We start from the raw sequence: 12,301 nt of genomic DNA, 5'->3' as shown, positions 1-12,301 counted from the left end.
ACGTCTACTAAATATATATATTATTTATATATTTATATAATAATATATGTATGATATAATATATAATATATATTACATACCTGTACTATATATATAATTTTATATATTATATGTGTATTATATATTTATAATATATATGTATTATATATAACATATAAATATATATAATATACCTGTACTATATATTTTATAATATATATTAATATTATATATAAATATTTTATAGAGAGAGAGAGATAGAGAATAGAGGTAGGGTCTCGCTATGTTGCCCAAGCTGGTCTCTAACACTCCTGGGCTCAAGTGATCCTCCTGACTTGGCCTCCTGAAGTGCTGGGATTACAGGCGTGAGCCACTGTGCCCAGCAGCTCACTGCTTGTTCTGTCAGCACTTCCTTCTTCTCTCTTTTCTGACCTCTACTTTTAGTGGAGGGAAAACTGTTAGGAGAAAAATGTTAATGTTCCTTCTGGGGTTGGAAATGGACATCTCATGAACCTAATTAAGGTAGCTGGGAGAATAGGTTATTTGGTTCTTCAAGCTGCTTTCATATTTTATCACATCTATCTCACCCAGATGGGAAGTCCTTAATCATCACCAGTTTACAGATGACAGATTAAATGACTTTCCAAATCTTCCTGTTTCTTTCCCTTATTTTTCTTTCCACACTTTTTTTTTTTTTTTTTATTGAGATGGAGTTTAGCTCTTGTTGCCCAGGCTGGAGTGCAATGGCACAATCTCTGCCCACTGCAACCTCCATCTCCTGGGTTCAAGCGATTCTCCTGCCTCAGCCTCCCGAGTAGCTGGGATTACAGGCATGCACCACCATGCCTGGCTAATTTTTTGTATTTTTAATAGAAACAGGATTTTTCCACATTGGTCAGGCTGGTCTCGAACTCCCGACCTCAGGTGATCCACCTGCCTCGGTCTCCCAAGTGCTGGGAATACAGGCATGAGCCACTGCACCTGGCCTCCCCACTTTTTTTTATTGTGGTAAAACATGCAGAACAAAATGTGCCATTGTAACCCATTTAAAGTGTACATCCCTGACACTGAGCACGCTCACACTGTATAACCATCACCACCATCCATCGCCAGAACTTTTCCATCTTGCAAAACAAACTCTGTACTCATTGAATAACCATTTTCTCCTCCTTCCTCTGGCCTCTGGTAACCACCATTTTACTTTTTGCCTCTATGAATTTGACGATTGTAAGTACCTCATAGAAGGAGAAGATATGGTATTTGTTCTTTTGTGACTGGCTTGTTTCATTTAGCACAATGTCCTCAAGGTTCCTCTATGTTGTGTCATTTATCAGAACGTCCTTCCTTTTGAAGACTCAGTATTTCATTTTATGCCACATTTTATTTATCCACTCGTCCATTGATGGACATTCAAGGTTGCTGATGTTCTCAATCTTCCCTCCTAAATCAGTGGCATAGAAGTTCAGAAATGAGGCCGGGTGCAGTGGCTCACGCCCGTAATCCCAGCACTTTGGGAGGCCGAGGCAGGTGGATCACGAGGTCGGGAGATCGAGACCAGCCTGACCAACATGGTGAAATCCTGTCTCTACTAAAAATACAAAAATTAGCCGGGCGTGGTGTGACACACTTGTAATCCCAGCTACTCAGGAGGCTGAGACAGGAGAATTGCTTGAACCTGAGAGGCAGAGGTTGCAGTGAGCAAAGATTGCACCACTGCACTCCAGCCTGGGTGGCAGAGCAAGACTCGGTCTCAAAAAAAAAAAAAAGAGTTCGTGTCCTTTGTAGGGACATGGATGCAGCTGGAAACCATCATTCTCAGCAAACGATCGCAAGAACAGAAAACCAAACACCGCACGTTCTGACTCATAGGTGGGAATTGAACAATGAGATCACTTGGACACAGGAAGGGTAACATCACACCCCAGGGCTTGTCGTGGGGTGGGGGGAGTGGAGAGGGATAGCATTAGGAGATATACCTAATGTAAATGACGAGTTAATGGGTGCAGCACACCAACATGGCACATATATATATGTAACAAACCTACACGTTGTGCACATGTACCCTAGAAATTAATTTTAAAAAAAAACTCAGCAAATACATATAAAAAAATAAAAAATAAAAAATAAGTTCGGAAGTGAAATATCCCCATTCCTAAAATCTCCTTTCAGCTCCCACTCCCAAGAGATCTTTATTTAATGGGAGGCCAGACAGGGTAGCCTCAGAACTCAAGAGGCCCAATGAGGAAAGGAGAGCCAGAGGGGAGTTGGGAAGAATAATGAGAGGCCAAGACCACGAGGAGAGGTAATATTAGCAATGCCATGGAAGTTACCCAAACATTCACATGAACCCCGAAATACATACCACTATTATGTACCAATAAAAAAGGTGCTTTCCTCAGGCAAGCACAGATCAAGAGCCCAAGCTGGAATCCTAGTAGGACCGACGGAAGGAAGGGTGCCCAAGTCAGACCAGCCTTTCTAGTGCTTTCAGTGTTCCCAGCGTCTTTCCAGGTCAACATGGGGAGGGGCCACAGTTTCTTCAACCTGCACTGCTATGCCAGGCATTCACCAGTAGCAAACACTGTTTCAAGATTTTCCAGGCAGTATAGACATTTCCCAAAGAATGAAACATAGAACTACCATTTTGTCCGGCAACCGCACTACCGAGTTCTACGCAAAGCAAGAGAAATCATACTAAAAAGATACCTGCATCCATGTGTTTTCTGAAGCACTCTTTGTTTGGACAAACGGAGGCAAGATGGCGCAGTTCCGGGTTCCTCACCGTCGGAGGTCGGGTTGCACCTGCGCAGTCGACCCGTGTCTTTCCTGGTCGCGGGAAAGTTGACGTTGAGGAACCCGGAACTGCGCCATCTTGCCTCCGTTTGTCCAAACACTCTTCACAATAGCTAAGTCCTGGGATCAACATAAGTGTTCACCAGCAGATGAGTGGATCAAGAGAACATGATTTATATATAATGGAATCCTATTCAGCCATAAAAAGAATAAAATCATGTCTTTAGCAGCAACATGGATAGAACTGGAAGCCATGATCTTAACTGAGATAACTCAGAAACTAAGTCAAATAATGCACGTTCTTACTTGTATGTGAGAGCTACATAATATATGAAGAGTGGCCGGGTGCAGTGGCTCACGCCTGTAATCCCACCACTGTGAAAGGCTGAGGCAGATGGGACACCTGAGGTTGGGAGTTCAAGACCAGCCTGACCAACATGGAGAAACACTGTCTCTACTTAAAAAAAAAAAAATTCAAAATGAGCCGGGCGCGGTGGCCCATGTCTGTAATCCCAACTACTCGGGAGGCTGAGGCAGGAGAATTGTTAGAACCCAGGAGGCGCAGGTTCCAGTGAGCCATGATCGTGCCATTGCACTCCAGCCTGGGCAACAAGAGTGAAACTCCATCTCAAAAAAAAAAAAAAAAGTGTGGAACAGTAGACATCGGAGGCTCAGAAGGGTGAGAGGGAGGTGCAGGGTGAGAAGTGACCTAATGGGTACAATATATACCATCTGTGTGATCGGTATACCAAAAGCCCAGATTTTACCACACAATATATATGTGTAACAAACACATACTGAAACCCCTTAAATGTATACAAATAAGGCAAAAAAAGATTTTCTAATGTTTAGAAATGTAACACTTTATTTAGGGGTTAAGATGTCCTTGTGAGACAGAGAGACCATGAAGGCCTTTCAGTGGCTCGTCCAAGGCCACAGAGCAAATAAAAACCACATATATCATATAAAATCTATGAATGGGGTGCCAGAAATCTCACGACTTAGAGTGTCCATGATTTGTACCTCCTGGGTGCAGCGTAACATAAGGGCCCCAGTCCCTGTCCTTCGCAGGTGTTCGAGTCAGAGCCCAGGTTCCTCGCAATCAGATTTCTACCCTTGTAATTGCGTCACAGTCGTCTGTGATGGTCAGGTTAGGATTTCTCTCTTCCTCAGCCATCAGAAGTGCCTGGGTTTCCTCATCAAAATCAGTTTTTCTCAGCCTGGTAAAATATTTTAAAAGGTTCTATTTTTAATCCACATTTTTTTTCCCTTTTCTGCAGCTCATCTTTCTCCCTAATTCATCCCAGGACAAGCCTAGGAAGCCCTGGTGTTGCCTCCAAGAGGAAAGACATACACATCAAATGCAGCGGTATGCTGATAAATGTTACCCCTGGATCTCCAGGAAACAAATCAAGAAATGTAAAAAGTCCCAATTTATAGCTTTGCCAATTTCTGTGGTGTAAATTCTCCATGCCAATCATGACCAATTTCGAGCTGCCCACTTGCTGTCACTAAACAGTTACAGAAGACAGGTACACACACAAGTGGCTCTCACCAGCTTGTAGGAGCTGGCTCCAACATGACACTGGACAGAAATAAATGTCCAGAATTGGTTAGAGAGAGCATGAACTCCACATCAACATTTGGATTTGCAACAAGAAGTCAGTGAGCGTTAAGGAGAAAGCCTAAAGCTATTTTTTTCAAAGATAAATTATTAATAGTTTCCCTTATCTGAGTACCTGGGTCCTGGCCCTCTGCTACGGCTTTTACATGCATATCTCATTAAATTTTCACAACTGCCGTATGAGGTAGCATAATTGTCCTAACTTGTGATGAAGACAATGAGAATAAACAATGTTAAAAGGTCACAAAACCAGATGGTGGTAGTCTGGATACAAATTCAAGCTGTTTGTTTCTGGAGCTCCCATACATTGTATCATTGCTTTGAATCACACAGAAGGATTAAGTATCACCATGGATAATACCTCTTGTCTCCATTTGGCAGCTGTTTGCAGCACAAGGGTCCCACACTGTTGGGATAAGCTATGTTCTTTAGTGCAACTATGTATCTTAATACACATCTTTGTGAGAGGATCTATGGTCAGGGGCTGGAGGAAGATAAAAACTCACTTATTTAGTTCTGTCCTATTTATCACATTATCTGATGCATACTTTCATAATTACCATGCCAAATAATCACCCCTATTTTGTAGATAGGAGGCGGATAATCAAAGAGGACAAATGCCTTGCCCTGGGTTACAGGGTCAAACGCGGCAAGGCTAGAAGACAAACAGACCTCTATGACTCAGAACGCAGACAATTTTAGTCCTTCCCCTTCATCACGTGTCTACTTTGGTAGTCTACATTCTGAATCTTTAGCAAACATTAAAATCATAAAGAGCCAGGCGTGGTGGCTCACGCCTGTAATCCCAGCACTTTGGGAGGCCGAGGCAGGCGGATCACCTGAGGTCAGGAGTTAGAGACCAGCCTGACCAACATGGAGAAACCCCATCTCTACTAAAAATACAAAAAATTAGCTAGGCATGGTTGGCCCCTGCTTGTAATCCCAGCTACTCAGGAGGCTGAGGCAGGAGAATCGCTTAAACCCAGGAGGCGGAGGTTGCAGCGACCCAAGATCGAGCCATTGCACTCCAGCCTGGGCAACAAAAAGGAAACTCTGTCTCAAAAAAAAAAAAGAAAGAAAGAAAAGGAAATAACATCCAGCACTCAGCCTTTCCAGGTGGAGATTTATAAGGACAGACTTCAAGAAAACAAAACTATGTTCACAAAAGGGGAAAAAAATCAGTGAATGTGCTTTAGAGTTATAACAGTTTTAACCCATTATATTTCCCTTTCCTGGAAATGAACAGCCTAGCAATAACTGCCTATGATTGCCTTCATCTCATATTGGTTTGAAAACAGTAGGGGAAAATGAATAAGAAAAATAAGTGTTAAGGATTCTATTGTTATCTAGTAAAATAATGTTTGTGGGATTATATGTAATTATAAATATAACAAAAATATACATTATGTTTATATAAAAATGTTTATATTTATAAATGTTATACTTACAAATATACATATAAATCGTATTTACAAATATTTAAAATATAAATATTTATGTATCATAATTTGTATTATAATAGTAACAAGTGATACAGGAGGTAAAAACTTATTTAAGCAGATAGTGAGGGCCAAAGAGTCCTCAGCAGAGCTTCCCTTCTAACAAAAAGCAGCCCAAGAAATCATTTCTTTTCTAACAAAGAACATCCTGAAAGATTGAGCTGGAAACATAAATGAGAGCTGGAAGATTGCATGGGGGGAAGGCCAGCAGCTGCACCAGTGAAAAGAGCTACCTGGGGGCCAGGCCTATTCACCATGAAAGCACCAGCTTCCCTTTTGTATTAGCATGGGTACAGTAAGAAAAAAATGGGCAACATGGTACAGCTCAGGAAGAAAACCTGCCTGCTTAATAAAAAGACTGGGGTGGGGGCTGCCAGAAATTCACACCCTATGCCAATAGCACACGTGTTCCTAAACAGTTTTTCATGCCCTATGTCGATCAGACACCACCTCCCCACCGGCTCGTGTTTAACACTCTCTGCATTTCACCATGGATCCTGCAATCCATTTTTCTGAGACCCTTCTCTGTAGCAGACAGCTCTTCTTTCTTTTGCCTATTAAACTTCTCTTAACCTCACTCTTTGTGTGTCTGCATCCTTGGATCTCCACGGCCCTGGGACAACGAACCTCATTGTCCGGGTGTTACCCCAGACAATGAGGCCACTCCAAAAGTGCTTCCATTCGTTGGACACTCACCGTTCACCACTTACTGTGGTCAGAGTTTTATTTTTATTTTATTTTTATTTTTATTTTTTTTTGAGACGGAGTCTCGCTGTGTTGCCCGGGCTGGAGTGCAGTGGCCCGGATCTCGGCTCACTGCAAGCTCTGCCTCCCGGGTTTATACCATTCTTCTGCCTCAGCCTCCCAAGTAGCTGGGACTACAGGAGCCCGCCACCTTGCCCTGCTAGTTTTTTGTGTTTTTAGTAGAGACGGGGTTTCACCGCGTTAGCCAGGATGGTCTTGATCTCCTGACCTCGTGATCCGCCCGTCTCAGCCTCCCAAAGTGCTGGGATTACAGGCTTGAGCCACCGCGCCCGGCCTGGTCAGAGTTTTATACTCACCTGCTTGGTTCTTACTCCTACAACAACCCTGAGTCAAGGAACATCATTTGCATTTTAAATGCAATGTGATTACACTGCAGGTCCCAGCCAATCCCTTCTTAGCCCATAGAGCACAACAGACCCCAGCTCACCCGAGCACCTGCAGGGCGCACTCTGGGTGTCTCAGGGCCTCACAGAGCACAACCACCCCTGCGTAGTCCAAGGCGTTCAAGGTCAGATTGAGCTGCTGCAGGGTCTTACTGCTGGTGAGAACAGACGCGAGATCCTTACAGCAGGCGCTCGTTAACCCACATTCTTCCAACCTGCAATAAAAAGACACATGACAAGAAGTGACTCCAGCCTCAGGGTGGAGGTAGGATGGGCTGTGAGCTAGACGTGGAGCTGAGGCACACCCCATTGCCTCAAGTGCAATATCTCACAGTCCAGTGTTTATGACATCAGATCATGTGTCTGTGGGTAGGTGGTAAAAGTGGCCGTGACTGTCCATTCTTCTCTGTAGCCCTGCCTACAGCAGTGTGACTTTGCAGCTCATTCCACTAAGAGAGTCTGTTTCCGGCTTCATACCTTGCTTTGGATAATATAACATCTGAGCCAGCTTCATACCTTGATTTGGATAATATAACACAACGGAAGCAAGGTTAGGAGAGTTCTGAGTCACCCTCTTGGATATTTTTCTTCTTTGGAGATGGGGTCTCTGTCATCCCGGCTGGAGTGCACTGGCATGATCATGGCTCACTGCAGCCTTGGCCTCCTGGGTTCTAGCGATTTTCCTGCCTCAGTCTCCTGAGTAGCTGGGGCTACAGGCATGCACCACACCTGGCTAATTTTTGTGGAGACGGGGTTTCAACCATGTTGCCCAGGCTGGTCTTGAGCTCCTAGGCTCAAGCTGTTGGCCTGCCTCAGCCTTCGATAGTACTGGGATGACAGGAATAAGCCATCACACCTGGTGATCTTGGATGCTTTCTATACTTCATCTCCTGAACTGCTGAGATGCTACAGGCTCCATTTTGTCCCTGCCAAAATTTATGTCCAAGTCCTAACCCCCAGTACCCCAAAACGTAATCATATTTGGATACAAGCTCTTTATAGAGGCAATTAAGCTAATATGAGGACACTGTGCAGGGGGCCGTAATCATATGACTGGTGTTCTTATAAGAGGAAATCTGGACACACATATAGAGGGAAGAGAACATGAAGACACAGGGAGAAGACAGTCATCGACAAGACAAGGAGAAGGGCCTGGAGCAGATTCTCCCTCATGGTCTTCAGAAGGAGCCAACTCTGCTGACACCTTGATCTCAGACTTTGAGCCTCCATAACCGTGAAATGATAAATTTGTTATCTAAGCCACCCAGTCCATAGTGCTTTTTAAACCCCGGCAAACTGATACAGATGCCATGTCAATGAGCCCAGACCAACCAGTTAGATGACTGGCTCAGTTACACCTGTCACCCCAAGGGGACAGCCAGCCCAGCCAGCCAACCTCTGTACCATATAGCAAGGTCAATCCAAACCAGCCAGTCCCTCAGTTAACCAGCTTCCTAAGCACACCTAGCTGAGGTCAACGATGCCCAGACAAGCAGAGCCAACAGCAATCTAACTGCTCATTGCCTTAAGCCCTGAAGTTTCCCGCTGGTTACTTATGCAACCACGGCTAGCTGCTATGTGGTCCTGTCGGAGTCTTCCTCTTTCTCTTTCTTCCCATCCACTCTCCATCTTTGCCACTCATGAAAACATAACCAGGAGCTTGGCAATACCCACCCAAGAACCTCTAAGCGGCAATCCGGATGCATCAGAGCCCCACACAACAGCTTCACGCCCATGTCTCCGATTTCATTGCACCCAATTTGCAGAATCTTCAGGCTTTGATTGCTGATGAGAGCAGAGGCCAGGTCTTCACAGCCGGCAGCAGTGATAAAACATTTTACCAAACTGCAAAAGAGTAAGGGTACCATGCTGAAAGGCTATCACACCTCAGTCTAATATCAGGAAAACAGACACCAAAGCATGACAGCCTTTGTCATTCATGTGGATAGGTACCATCAGTCCTCCATATCCACAGATTCAACTACAGGCAGATTGAAATTATTCAAGAATTAAAACAATAACACATAACACAACAATAAAAAATACAAATGAAAAAACCAATAGAGTATAACAGCACTTCACACAACATTTACATTGTACTACCTATCCTGGTAACTTAGAGACGATTTACAGTATTGTGGGAAGATGCCTGTACGTTATATGCAAACACTATGGGCCAGGCACGGTGGCTCATGCCTGTAGTCCCAGCACTTTGGGAGGCCGAGGCGGGCGGATCACCTGAGGTCAGAAGTTCGAGACCATCCTGGCCAACATGGTGAAACCCCATCTCTACTAAAAAAAAAAATTAATAATAATAATACAGAAAATTAGCTGGGCATGGTGGTGTGTGCCTGTAGTCCCAGCTACCCAGGAATCTGAGGAAGGAGAATCACTTGAACTCGGGAGGCAGAGGTTGCAGTGAGCTGAGATGGCACCACTGGACTCCTGCCCGGGCTACGAAGTGAGAGACTGTCTCGAAACAAACACTATGCCATTTTACATAAAGAACTTGAGCATCTGCAGATTTTGGAATCCTCAGAGGAAATCTGTAGCCAACCTCCTGCAGATATGGAGGGACAACTGGAATTGCCTCAGCATCATTCACTGAAGGTCTGTCCTCTCTCTGCACCAGTGATAAACTATTCCACGATGCAACATCTGAACACACGTGGATCAGTCTGTTTCTGAGATCTCTATTCTGTGTCTCTGGTCTATCTGCTTATCCCTGTGTGAATCTCACACTTTAATTTCTAAAACTTTAGAAAGTCTTGATACATTTAGAGCAAGGGCTCCTACATTATTTTAATTTGAGATGGAGTTTCACTCTTGTTGTCCAGGTTGGAATGCAATGGCACCATCTCGGCTCACTGCAACCTCTGCCTCCCGGGTTCAGGTGATTCTCCTGCCTCAGCCTCCTGAGTAACTGGGATTACAGATGCCCACCACCATACCCAGCTAATTTTGGATTTTTTTTTTTTAAGTAGAGATGGGGTTTCACCATGTTGGCCAGGCTGGTCTCCAACTCCTGACCTCAGGTGATCCACCCACCTCAGCCTCCCCAAGTGCTGGGATTACAGGCATGAGTCACCACACCCGGCCCTACTTTTTATATTTTAGGTGTTTCTTAGGTATAATTGGCCTCTTGCAAATTCCATACACACTGTAAAATTTACTTTTCAAGTTCAATACAATCACCCAACAAAAATAATGCATTTTCACTGGGATTTCATGAGAGCAAATGAATTCAACTTAAGGAGAACTGACTTTTTAAGACGTTGAATATTTCAATCTTTGAATATTATCAAAGATTATCAAATGAATGTTATCAAATGAATGTTATCATTGTTTTATGCCATAATTTGCTCATATTCTCTACAAAAGTCTCACATATATCACAGTAGCTATTTCTAGGTAATTTCTTTTTTATGTTACTGTAAATGGTACTTTAATTCCACTAGCTTATTACTTCTTGTTGATATATCGGTAACTGTTTTTGATATATTGTTTCAAGCAAGCTTGTTAGACTAATTCTGATAATTTAGCTATAGATTTTCGTGGATGTTTCTATGTACATTCAAATCATCTGCATAGACTTAGGTATTTCTTCAAGGATTACAGGTTTAGTGTTTTTCTTACCTTGAAGCATTTGCTAAGATTTTCAGGACGTTGTTAACTAGAAGTGATTATAGCTACCATTCTTATCTTTTTCTTGATATTGAAGAGGAAGCTTTTCTATCATTAAACAAATGTTTGTTTTAGATTTTTTTGAACATATTCTTTAGATCATCAAGGAAGTTCCCAAATAATTTTTCAAGAGTTGTATGTTTTAATTCAAACTTTTCTGCATTTTAGATCATGATTTTTATTTTTAACCAGTAAAGTGATTTACATTGATTTTTTTACTAATCTTTTTAAAGTTAAAGCAACTTTACATTTTGGGGATAAGCCCAACTTAGTTATTATGTTTATTCTTTTAATACATGTATGGATTCTGCTTGCTAATATTCTGTTTAGTGCTTTTGCATTTCATGAAAGACACTAGCCTTTAATTCTTTCTTATAAAAATTGTAAGGATTATATTACAACTGATAAAATTCTTATTGGTTTCTGGCATTAAGATTATGCTAGTCACAAAAAAAAAAGGTGGGGAGTTTCTTGTCTTCTGATCCTGAAAAAGTTGATTTCTAAGAGTGGAATTATTTCTTCTTTGAAAATCTGGTAAGAATCGCCAATGAAAGCATCTAAGTCTGAAATTTTCTATATAAAAAGATTCGAATGATACATTTTTATTTTGAGTACATTTATTTTAGAAGCTTATTGAGTCTTGAAAATACCTAAATTTTCAAGTTTATTGTGTAAAGTTGCTCATATTGAATCTTTTTAATATCTGTAGCATTTGTAGAAAAGTTTCTTTGCCCATTCTTGATATACACCCTGCGCTGTTCAACGTGATAGCCAGCCACGTGTGACCACTGTGCACTTGGAATGTAGCTTGTCTGAATCTAGACGTGCCATAGTATAAAACAGTGAATCTTAAAGAGTTAATACAAAAAAAGTAAAATCTCATTAGTAATTTTTTGTACTGATTACATATTGAAGTGATATATGAATTACATATTGAAATTTGATATACGGCTAAACTATATTATTAAAATCAGTTTCAAATATTTACTTTCATTTTTTAATATGACTACTTGAAAATTTAATATTACATGTATGGCTTGCATTATATTCTATAGGACGGCATTAACAAAAATTGGTTTTGCAAAGCACCACCTTGCAGGTTTCTCATCTTTTCCATCAGGATTTTCGTTTCATTAGTTTCTGTCCTTATTTTTATTTCCTTCTGTCCTTTAGGGGTTTATTTTACCATGAAAAAAAAAAAAAAAAAAACGGCCAGGCGCGGTGGCTCAAGCCTGTAATCCCAGCACTTTGGGAGGCCGAGACGGGTGGATCACGAGGTCAGGAGATCGAGGCCATCCTGGCTAACATGGTGAAACCCCATCTCTACTAAAAAATACAAAAAATTAGCCGGGCGAGGTGGCGGGCGCCTGTAGTCCCAGCTACTCGGAAGGCTGAGGCAGAAGAATGGCGGGAACCCGGGAGGCAGAGCTTGCAGTGAGCTGAGATCCGGCCACTGCACTCCAGCCCGGGCCACAGAGCAAGACTCCGTCTCAAAAAAAAAAAAAAAAACCCTGAGGTTCATTATTCTTTAGATCCCTTTTAAAATATACACATGTACTACAGCTCCATCTGAG

The 12,301-nt window shown here is 42.3% G+C and overlaps 1 protein-coding gene across 1 annotated transcript in view; it reads right to left on the bottom strand.

Moving 5' to 3' along the window:
- Window positions 1-3,611: 3,611 nt before the first annotated feature.
- NLRP4 (NLR family pyrin domain containing 4) overlaps window positions 3,612-12,301 on the bottom strand; it is a 44,658-nt gene continuing 35,968 nt past the window's right edge. The window contains exons 8-10 of the mRNA XM_023184431.2: window positions 8,718-8,888; window positions 7,088-7,258; window positions 3,612-3,992 (exon numbers count right to left, since the gene is read on the bottom strand). Coding sequence (XP_023040199.2) covers window positions 3,875-3,992; window positions 7,088-7,258; window positions 8,718-8,888 — 460 coding nt within the window. The 3' untranslated portion in view covers window positions 3,612-3,874. The remainder of the gene's footprint in view (window positions 3,993-7,087; window positions 7,259-8,717; window positions 8,889-12,301) is intronic.

This window comes from Piliocolobus tephrosceles, chromosome 21 (assembly GCF_002776525.5).
Source record: "Piliocolobus tephrosceles isolate RC106 chromosome 21, ASM277652v3, whole genome shotgun sequence".
Lineage (NCBI taxonomy): Eukaryota > Metazoa > Chordata > Mammalia > Primates > Cercopithecidae > Piliocolobus > Piliocolobus tephrosceles.
This window is presented reverse-complemented; position numbering and strand designations above follow the sequence as displayed.